The following is an 11905-nucleotide window of genomic DNA, read 5'->3' on the forward strand; positions in this document are numbered from 1 at the left end:
AGAGAGAGAGAGAGCCCACTTATAATGAATGACCTAGATTTCATCAAAATTTAAAAAATATTCATCAAAAGATACTATTAAGAGTATGAGTATTCAAGCTACAGACTGGCAGAAAATATTTTTGAAATATATATACTAATATATATTAACAAATTAAGTATGTGTAAGTATTTATATATATCTGACAAAAAACTAGTTTCAAATTTATATAAAGGTCTACAAGTAAACAATAAAACAACCTTCCATAAAGAACAAATGGTTAAAGAAAACTTTAATAAAGGAAGATATACAAATGACCAGTAGATGAAAATGTGCCAAAATCACTGGCCATCAGGAAAATGCAAATTCAAATCACAATGAGATGCCACAAAACACCCATTAAAGTGGCCAAAATTAAAAGACAATCGACACCATATGTTGTTGAGGATTGTAAAGTTACTGGAACGCTCATACATTGCTGATAAGAATATAAAATGGTACTACCATTTGACTTTTTTATAGAGTTAAACGTACACTTACCCTTTATCCCAACAATTCTACTTCTAGGTATTTATCCAGGAAAAATGAAAGCATATTACAAAAGACCAATATGATTGGGGCGCCTGGGTGGCTCAGTCGTTAAGCGTCTGCCTTCGGCTCGGGTCATGGTCCCAGGGTCCTGGGATCGAGCCCCGCGTCGGGCTCCCCGCTCAGCGGGAAGCCTGCCTCTCCCCCCTCCACTCCCCCTGCCTGTGCTCCTCTCTCAATGTGTCTCTCTCTGTCAAATAAATAAATAAAATCTTTAAAAAAAAAAAAAAAAGACCAATATGATAATGCTTATAGCCTTAACCATAACAGTCCTAAACTGGAAATTACCTCAAAATCCACCAACAGGAGAATGGATTTTACAAGTATGGAAGTATGGTAGATTAATACAAAAGTATAATATGCATCAATAAAATGGAATGATTATTGATACACGCAACAACATAGATTAATCCCATACACAGCAAAATAAGAAAGACTCAAGAGTAGATAATGTATGTTCTACTATATGTTCATATTGTCTGTTTTACAGAACTACATGAAGTTCTAGAATAAATCAAGCTGCTTTATGCTTTATGATTTAAAAAATGTCAAGACTTTAAGTTAGGGGATTAACTAGAAAAAATATGAGTGAAAGAAATTTTGGAGTTGGTTGGAAATGTTCTATAGCTTTATAGTAGTGTGTGTTACACAGGTATATACATTTATCAAAAATCATCAAATTGTTCACTTAAAATTTGTACATTTTAATGTATATAAGTAACTAAAAACTGTAAATAAATAAATTAAAAATGCTAAAATCTACCTAATTCCAAGTAAATCTAAAAGATTTCATGTTCACAGGTCATGGTTACCTACTAAGATTGTTCCTCTAGACCCTCTGAACCCAATTAATGAATGAAAAACAGGAGAAAATGGTTGGATAATCTTTTACCTATATAACATTTTTGAGGTGGCACAGCAGTTTATACTTAGGTTGAATGTCCTTTGTGTATCAACAGTCCTAGGAAAACCCATTCCTTAGCATAAAAATGTATTTCTTTCCTGGAATATGATGGTCAGAAAGGGAATTTTCAGTTCCAGGATAAGCTTAGAATGGCAGGGAAAAACTGTGGTTACACTATGTAATAAATCCACAACTTCTTAGAATGAAAAAGTGGAAATGGAAAACAATTCTTACATCATAGAAGTTTTATTTTTACTACAAGTAATTCCCCTTTCTATACTCCACTTTCCTTTACAGAAGAAAGATGGATACTTCCAGAATTTGTTCAAATAGAGTAGGAAAGTCTTTGTTTCTCCAATGACAACTAGGAGTTTTCTCTGTTTTTGTAAGGAGTGAGGACTAAATTTTCATTTCTTATAAAGATAAAGCGTTCATCACAAGGCTAGATTTGGTCAGGCATCAACAATAATGAAATGCAAGAATGCCAAGTACTTCCACAGCCAAGTGAAACAGTGATATTTAGACTTTAATCCTTTGTAGGTTGTTTTTGTATAAAGCATGGCTGTATTTAATATCTATTATAGTTTTCACCTCAACTTCATCTTAAGCATACATTATATTCTTTCTTCAATCCTCCTCATTTTTAGCCAAACAACTCTTTTTTTTTTTTTTTTGGCACTCTGCTTCATGCTTTGGGTTTTCTTTGATTTCCTAAATAGTCTGAAGGCTGTACATTTATGAGATGACCCGGAAAGCTTGAAGAGAAGAACACTAAAGACCAGCATTTAGTGAGAGACAGTGGATCCCACTTTGGTCCTGCAAAAGAATAAGTAAATCTGCAAGAAATAGAAATTCGAGAGACAGAAAGCAAACAATTTTTTAAAACATTGGCCCTTCTTCAGTTTACACAAGTTTATTTTATAAACAGGACAATTTTTCTTTCTTCTGAACCAAATGAATGAATCAAACTATATCAACGGTGCCCTTATTCTTTACATCACCTCTGTGTGTCTTCTTGAGGAACCCAATAATAGAAGAAAGAACATGGACTTTCTAGACAGAAATCTGGCAGATTTTGATTCTGTCATGTTGGAAAAGTTATTTAATCTTAATAAGCTCCAGTACCTTGCCTGTAATTAGGGTCATGGTGACCTCTAGGATTGTTTTGTATTTCACACATATACACACTCTCTCTCACACACACACACACACACAAACACACACACACACACAATGAGATCTGAATGCAAGGAATGGTGCTTGGCACAGACAAAGCACTAGATAAACTAGAATTTCTTCATTCTGGCTCTTGAATCAAATGACAATTTGCTCATCAGAGTTTTGCCCTCAAGTCATGAGCACTGCTATCCCCCATTTCATTTGGCCTTCAGGATTTATGGACTCACTGAATGAGAAAACACAAATGACCATCTCCTGCATTAAAATTCTAACCCATTATTTGGAACACTTACTAAATGCTATTCCTGGTTATTTAGTCACAAAGGAAATACAGACATCAAAGACTATCATGTATTATTTTAATAGTCACTATAAAAAAACAATTATTATCCCTCATTTGCTTCAATTCAGAGAGAAATATTCTTCAGAAAATATTCATATATCAAAGACAACTACCTTGAACAGACCACTAAGCTATTTACAAGCACATCAAATGCTTTTTAAAAGACATTACATAATTTTTTAAAGGCTTCCTTGAATTAAGAAAATAAGTAATTTAAGAAGTCAGCAATTAAAGAGCTTGTTTTGTTTCACATTGACAAATGGACTAAATATTTTTAAATGGGAAAAAGAATCTTTTAGGATAATTGAACTGTAAAATGAGGATTTGCTTGTGACTCATTTTTCAGAAACCTAAGTAAAAAAAATGGAGGCATATATCTCAAATGATGATGTGGTTCAGTCTCTAAATAGGAAAAAAAAAAGAAATGTCAACTATTTATCTTATTGCATTTTCATGTATCACAGTCACCTGGAATACGATTGTGGGTCCTGAGACATTACTTGCCACTCAAAGAAAATATAAGGCATGTTTATAGTTTTTATTCTTCCTATCATTATATATATTTGAAACTCTGATAGTAATATATTTGAAAACCTGATAGTCATCATAGCAACAATTTACTTGTTAAATGGAATCAGTGAATGTGTTTTAATTAAATATACCTCAGAAAATAATCTTTGATTTCTTAAAATATACATATAATTCATTATAGAATTTGGACATTTAATTTTTAAATTTCAAAAATCTAGCCCAATTAATAAAATACAATATAAAAATAAAAATAACTTTATCCACAAGTAAACTAATTTTATTACCTATTTTTATAATTCTTCATTGAAGTTCTGATTAAAATAGAGAATTATAGTGCCTAGTACATAGTTGATATGAAATAATTTAAATTCTTCCTAAGGCATTAATTTCATATAGTCTATAACATTTTAATGGTCTTGTGAACATTCTAAGCAACTCTTCTAAGAAAATTAAAATTCAGATGCAACATAGTTTTTTTTAGTAATTTATTTTGATAGACCTCAGTGCGTATATGAGGTTGACTTTAAATACTAACAATCTACTTGTAAAGTCTACTGTCAATGTTTACTTATAATCAAATATGATTAATTTAGCCAGTTGGCTCCTGGCGGTACCCTCAGTAATGGAAAATTATCATAAGCCAATATATCTTGATTACAACAGCCTGTACCTTTATTGTCTGTCCAGATTCTTTTCACATCAGGTCTATAATGAAAAGCTAAGTCACAAACAGAGGTATTAGAAGATACACAATGGGGCCACTGTTTTCTAGAACAAATCAAATTTTCAATAACTCATAATGTAATTTGAGAACTTCCATTATATAATCAATCCTTCAACAAACAATTAAATTCTACAGATTTTTTTTCCATTTAACAATGAATTCTATTCTATTCTATTTTTAACAATATATTCTATATTTAACAATGATGTTAAAATGAAAAAAATCTGTATATCTTAATATACGTAACCCATAAATAAAAGTAAATCAAAGCATATGTTTAAAGTCTTTGATTCGTGAAGAAAATAATTGGGAAACCTTTAAGCAAGAATTAAAGGCAAATATTTATATTGTTAGATTTGGCAGCAGAGGTGGGTTCTCAAGAGAGACAACATGTTCCAAATGTATTCCATTCTCCTCTCAGCCCCATTCATAAAGTGCCTCTCTATTACGCAAGGGGATCACTCTGCTAGGTTAATGAACACAGCTGATGTTTAGCATTAACTGGTTGTACATACAAAGGAGAAAGCACCACTCATTTTTACTTAAAAACAAAATCTGCTTAAGCAACATGCTTAGGCAGAAGCATCTTTCCACCGAAGTCGAAGTAAGCAAACCTAACTGAATGGGGAATCGGAACATACAACAAATGGGCACACCACTCAGGAAAGCTCAGAGGGGGTTCTCCAAAATGCAGGAGTAAACCAGTTTTGTGGACAGAGATTAAAGGCTGCCGTGCCTCTGGCATATGTTTACTATTCTCCCCTGATTGTACCAGGACCCTAACTGAAGACAGGGACTTTGGGGGACCCTAACGTTGTCTTAGCCTTTCGTAACGCACTCTTAACCAAATGCAATTCGCTCTATCCCAACTCCAGTAAAGACCTCGAACCCCAAACCTGAAGTCCCTGCACTTGCACCGGGATCACAAACCAGGCCAGCCAGGAGGGAAGATCAATGGCAATACGACACTGCATGTTTCCCTGACTTTTGTTTGCTCGGGTTTACATTTTAGACGGACATTCACACCCTTCTTGCGGAGCCTGGGAAGATATTAAATATCCGTATTCCTCATCAAGACAGCCCAATCACAGCCCCGCGGAGCGTAGAGGAACCCAACTGTGTCCCCAAAACGGAGTCAGAACCCAGACCTTCCCTGAGGTCGAGCACAATTTGTGCTTGGAGCGAGGGAGAAAGCATCTGTTATCAATTCCTTCTGAGGCCACACGTTTCTGTATAGACCCACCTGCATGGGAGCTTCGTGTCTCATTGTTCTCAAAATGTCCTTTCTCTCTGGTTAAGACAGCGCTGGCCCGGGCGCTGGGTCAAGCATGAACAGCCCGCGCGCTCCACGTTCCACACTCTGCACTCTTGGGGTTCACTAACCGGCTCCAACATCAGCACCGGAGCTGTCCCCTCCTTGGCGCAGCACACGCGTACTGGCCCGGAGTCCCGCGCGCTCCTGGGAGTTGTAGTCTTATCCCGCGGAGGTTTTCCGCAAACCAGTGAGCCCTGAACTACATCTCCCAGCAAGCAAGCACTTAAACAGGCTGTCTCCTCCAGTCAGACTTGGCCGCGGAGCCTCCCTTCTCTCCCCTTGAAATCGCTCCCGGTTGTTACTGCTCGGAGCCTCCCAGCCCATTTCTTCGCAGGAGAAAGTGACTCCAGCTCGTATCAGCGGGGAATTTTTCTTTTCTACTCACAGACTTCTGTGTCTAGATTGTGATTTTCTGGTTAGGAAACGCACTACCTTGTGCTAATTCCCAATACAAATGAAACCGGCGCTGCGTTCTGGGACTCTCGCCCTACACCTCCTTATCCCGAAACGGGAAAGTTTACATATTTCCATAGGCAGAGTGGGGTGGTTTTACAATCTCATTCAACAAACGCGAGGTAGAAAGATGATGAATAGCACACACATAAAGTAGTTCACTCGCACAATTGCAGTGACAAGGCACACACAAACACACACACACACACACACACCCCAAAGTCCGTCAAAGCGACATTTCGCGCAGAGCATGCAGAGCAACTCCCTTCTGCTCACCTTTCCGTACAGCTCCATTGCAACTCGAGGTTCCGAAATTCTCAGTAACGCCTGCTGCTACAAATGAGGTTAGGGTCTTACGCAGGAAGCTGAGCTAAACGCACAACACAATGGAAGGGGTGGGGGTGGCGGCTGGCGAAGGGAGAAACGAGGGACGTGGAGAGTACAGCTGATTTAGATAGATGGCTTCTTTCCTCTGGAGGGAAAACGTGGAGTCTTCAAGTGGCAGCTGCAGAGAAAGGGCTGAGAATCTCTTAGCAAGTGCATGGAGCGCGATTGCGCTGGGCAGCCCCTCCCCAGTCCCTCCCCCAGGCACCTTCTACCGTCATTAGCTCGCACACACAGGCGCTGCTGGCCGCAGGCTGGAGAGCTGATAGGGCACTGGGTTATTTACCCAAAGCAAGTCACATAAAATGAACACATTCATCACCAGAGCCCAGAAGCACCGTCACAGAATGAGATAGGAGACCTCTATTAAGTTATCCTGTTCTTTCTTTAACGCAGTTATTCCTTATGTTACAAATGTACTCATCCCAGATTAGTTCAAAAATGGTTTTGAAATCTAACCTTACTTTTGTTATATTTTCCCCCTCATTTGACTCCTATGTGTGCTATTCATGTTCTCTGTACCTATCTAGGGACACCCCTCTCCCTTTAAGAGTTAATCAGTCCAGTAATGATTCCTGACTTTTGCATGAGGTCGAAATGATTATTATTGGAGGCAGAATGGAAAAAAGAATCAACTTGATATTGGCTCAGAGGCATGGAAGTAATAACCTGAATCAGCCTGAAACTTTGCATTACACAAAGCAGTGGAACAGAGGTTCTGAAACTCAAATGTGCTTGAAAATCTCTTGGGGGGAGGTATTTAAAATTCATATTCTCAAGACATGCATAGGAATTCTGATTCACTATTTGTGATGAGAAGTCCAGGAATTAGCATTTTAAAGAAACACTCCAGCAATGCCCATGCAAGTGGTCCTTTTCCGTAATTCAAGAAAGATTGCCTTAAAAGAATTTGTATGTAAAAAATTTTCAAAAATTTCACAGATTGACTCAGTAACACAACAACAATGTATTGGGAGCCTACTGTGTTCAAAAAACCTCATTAATTTTAGGGTTTTTTGTTTTGTTTTTGTATTCTGTTTTTCTTAAGAAATCTAAGATCTGTCTTCTAATTTTGTGATCACTGAGAATGGAACGCGATATTGCCTAGGTCAATATTTTTTACAACTTTTCAGAAAATACAATTTAAAATGTTCCACTCATAGTTGAAGTTATGTGATGGTTAGAGCAATTTCATTTAAATTAATTAATAACAAATAAAAGGTAAAGGGAACCTAGTATCACTATGTTTCATGGTAGCACTTATTAGAAGTAAGACTACTTTTTTAAAAAAAGACCTATGTAAAGGTGCATCTCTTTATATTTTTTTTCCCAAGAGAAGTGCCAAAAAATAATAATGACATTTAAATATTTATACTTATTTGGAATTTAATAATAAAAATCTACACAGCTACTTTCTTCAGAATTTCCTGTAATTTTTATACTATCATTACTTTCTAAAATTCTCAGAATTCTGTTATCATAGAACATATTTAAATATTTCAAATGATGATGTGTTCGACTTACTATTCTTTGAGAAGTTCATGACTTCTTAACATTTTCAAAAAATGAAATACCTTCTCAGTTTCCTAGTATGTCTTCTTTTTCTGGAAGAAGCCATGAAAATTGAGTTGTGAAAAAAACTAGAGCTGCAAAAGGTTTGGGGGAATTTAATTCCATCCTGTTTCTCGTATCTTAGTTGGGTGTGTTTAAGCGGGTAGAAGGAATTAAAAAACAACAACAACAACAACTAGCCGGGGATTAACTAAAGAAACAAAAGTGGACTGGAGCTGATTATCTCAAATAATCAGTGCAAGAGCACTTCAGCTTTGCTTGGAATCAGGCCACCATCTATGAGTTTCATTCTCACCAGATGGCTGCTGAAGCTCCAGCTCTCACATCCACATTGTAACCAGCAAGAAGGAAAAGGATGACAGGCATTCCCCCATTTCTTTAAGTACACCAGGGCTCTTATATTACAGTGCCTGGAACTTAATCTTATGATCATACCTAACTGCAAGGCAAAGGCTGAGAAATGTAGCCCCCATTCTATGAACATATGCCCAGTTGAAAATCAGGAATTTCATCACAAAAGAAGGGAAGAACAGGTATTGGGAGATAGCTGGTAGTCTTAACTACAGAGCATCAGGGGACTATAAAGTAAAGTATGCTGCTTTTTCCTTTGCCATTTTACTGAAACGTGAATGTCTAATTATTTAAAATTTTACCAATTCCCAGGGATCTCTGTAATTTAACAACAATCAAACCCTTAAAACCAAAGGATTACCTAAAAGTTAGAATATTTTGGCTCTTTTTTAAAAAAAAAAAGATTTTATTTTAGTTATTTATTTGAGAGAGAGAGAGCAGGAGCAGGGGGAAAGGGCAAAGGGAGAGCGAGAAGCAGAGGTGGGGCTCAATCCCAAGACCCTGAGATCATGATGTGAGCCCAAGGCAGACACTTAACTGACTGAGCCACCCAGGTGCCCCCCAGAATATTCTGGCTCTAATTGGGGAACCAGGGAAAGAGGGAAGCCTTCTTCATTTACATATGAATTTGGGATTAGGAGTTGATATTAAGATTTTAAAAGGCAGAATATAGTTAATAGAAGCCACAAGGGCCACCAGTGAACATCAGGGAGTATGTAACATAAGCACCTCCCCATACTAGAATACAGAGCAGGCTCAAAGGCCTTGAGGCCCAAAGAAGGCGACATACCCAGAGTCATATGGATCATTAGAGGAATAGGCTGGAATGAGAATTCTTAAATCTCTGTCTTTGAGTTCTGGGTTTTTTTTTTTTTACTGTTCCAAAACACTATTCATTATTGATTGGATTTTTACAACCCTGCATTTATTTAATATTTACCAATATTAATTCTGTTGTTTGCATTTATCTAGTTTACCTATCATTTACTTTGTTGTTATCAATCTATGTCTGTGTCAGATCTATTAAATGGTAAAATTCCATCAAGTAGGGTCAAATTGAGATAATTTATTTAGCTAAATAAGAGCCAAAACCAAAAATAGTGAAGTATTAATTAATAGCGATGATATTGGTTAAATCAAAACTAGCAATAGACATTTTGTTCCTACCACTGTTACCATCTCTCCATTAGGACTTACACTAAAAAATAAAGTGGCTGAAACTTAGTATAAGAGATAAGAATGTCCCTGGGATTCACTTACTCCCTCATGCAAGCTTTATTCAAATCCACAGTGCAAGGATGTGGCTGGGTGTCTATTCCTAGATATTTCTAGACCATTCCTAATCAAGCAGGAGGTTTTTCTGGCCTGAGCTTTGTTACCTTTGTCTAGCTGTGTTAGGACTGGCTTTGATTTCAATTTGTGCAGCATCCATATCAAGAAATGCTATTGACTGTCTTGTGTTCGCTTTGGAAGAAATTAAACATCCCCATGATGTTATTGATTCCTTTTTAATTAAAAGGGAAAATCATTTTTAACTCATTCTTGCTCACGATGTTTTAAACCTCACAAATAATCAATATAAGTAAGGTGCTTTAAAAAGTAAATAAGTGCATTCCAACTGAGTAAGAAGGAAATGATGCTTTCTTTCTTTCTTTAACATGAATATGGTATTACTGATAGCTAACTGTTCTTCAACACCTATCCTATGGTAGGCACTTTGTCCATATCATTCCATCTAATCCTCAATAATATTTCAAGTAATATTTCAACGACTGGGTGGCTCAGTCGTTAAGTGTCTGCCTTCAGCTCAGGTCATGATCCCTGGGTCCTGGGATTGAGCCCCACATCGGGCTCCCTGCTCCGTGGGAAGCCTGCTTCTCCCTCTCCCACTCCCCCTGCTTGTGTTCCCTCTCTCACTGCGTCTCTCTCTGTCAAATAAATAAATAAAATCTTTAAAAAAAATATTTCAAGGCAGCATTATTAATCTTATTTTACAAAGAAAATTAATAAAGAGGCTAAGTATTTTGCTTAGGGACACCTAGCTAGTAAGATATTGGGCCTGGATTTAGAGCTCAAGGTTATCTGAGTCCAAAGCTAAGGACTCAGACACCTGCCCACAGTTTTTCTCATAAAAACTAATGTTGCTTAAAAATAATTTGTTTTATAATCTCTTACAAAGAAGTTTTACTGGACTTTGTTGTTGTTGACTTCACTTGGGAATGAGGATACTACTTCTAGCCCACTCATGGAATTACTGGATTACTTACATGTTTTCATACAACACTCTTTAATTTGAAAACTGTTAACATATTCAGATAAATACTGATTCATTTGGTTCACTAGAAATATTATTAAGGAACTTCACATCTTTCGGTAAACTGTATATATTTCCAGCTTATGGCAGTTTTAGAATAAACAGATTATAATTACGCAAATTATGATAAAATAGAAGAGTACTAAATAACAATCCCCACATTTCTTACGAAGTACTTACTTAGCTACAGGTTTCAGACTGGTATCCTAAGGAAAAGATATGTGACCTACATCTTTATTAAGCCCAGTGTACTTCGAAAGAGACAGCATTATCTACTTAGAAAAATCATTACTCTTGTAAAGCTATTACACATTTTGAAAATAATTTTATAACCAAGATATATGTTAGGTGAGTCATTACCCATCTTTGATCCTTGATGGGATGAGGAGTTTAGATTCTACCCCTAGGCTTCTAACCTATCAAAAGAGAATCAATTCAACATACTGACTCTGAGAACAGAGAGTAGCCCCTCAGCATCACCTCTTAGAAGACTTGAAATAGTGTGGGATAGTGTGTGTGTTGGATAGTGTGTGGGCAAGATGGAAGAGCATGTTCTTCACACCTAGCCAGACTACCTGTGACTAGCAGCATGCCTTCAGGAGCTGGGTGCCTAGAGTTACCTGTTCATAACTCTAAGCTAAGCTTACATCTCACAGCCAAGTCAAGCTAAGAAGAATGAGGTTCATGACAAACATCTATGTCCTGAACTTCCATAGCTTTTAAAAACTGACGGACTAGTACACAAAGGGATCTTATTTATTATTATTATTAATCTAGCTCAATTTGCCCATTTTATAGTTAAGAAATTAGGTCCCAGAAAGGTGAAATGACCTACCTAAAGCCCTAAAGGTCATGCAGTGCTATTGAAAGGCTCTGACTAATATTGGAAAAAAGACTATTCTAAAGTATGTTACAATTTACTAATATAGTCAATTTTTATGTGTATCAATAATTTCCACTGAGTTATTTTTAGGTTTACATATTATAATTTAAAATGGAGAGTCAAAAATGGATAACACACCACCCTCATCCTCAAGGAGGCTCCAAACTAGTTCAGGAGACCAAATATATAAACAGGTAACAGATAACCAGACATCATGTCAGAGATAACACAAAACAGTGCCTGATTAAGGGGGGCGGAGCAAGATGGCGGAGGAGTAGGAGACCTGGATTTCGTCTCCTCTCAGGAATTCAGCTGGATAGGGATCGAACCATTCTGAACACCTACAAACTCAACAGGAGATCGAAGAAAGAATAGCAACAACTCT

General features: G+C 36.9%; 1 protein-coding gene across 2 annotated transcripts in view; it reads right to left on the reverse strand.

The window, feature by feature from the left end:
- Positions 1 to 6667, reverse strand: part of RAB3C (RAB3C, member RAS oncogene family) — a 278157-nt gene extending 271490 nt beyond the window's left edge. Inside the window, exon 1 of one of the 2 annotated variants that reach the window (XM_081826846.1) lies at positions 6293 to 6667. In XM_081826846.1, the coding sequence (XP_081682972.1) occupies positions 6293 to 6310 (18 nt within the window). In that variant the 5' untranslated portion in view covers positions 6311 to 6667. Of the gene's footprint in view, positions 1 to 5491; positions 5944 to 6292 lie in introns of those variants that run through there. The other variant, XM_081826845.1, reaches the window with a different exon arrangement.
- Positions 6668 to 11905: the final 5238 nt, after the last annotated feature.

The sequence above is a fragment of the Leptonychotes weddellii genome, chromosome 7, assembly GCF_054177405.1.
Source record: "Leptonychotes weddellii isolate Sample4059 chromosome 7, ASM5417740v2, whole genome shotgun sequence".
Classification (NCBI taxonomy): Eukaryota; Metazoa; Chordata; class Mammalia; order Carnivora; family Phocidae; genus Leptonychotes; species Leptonychotes weddellii.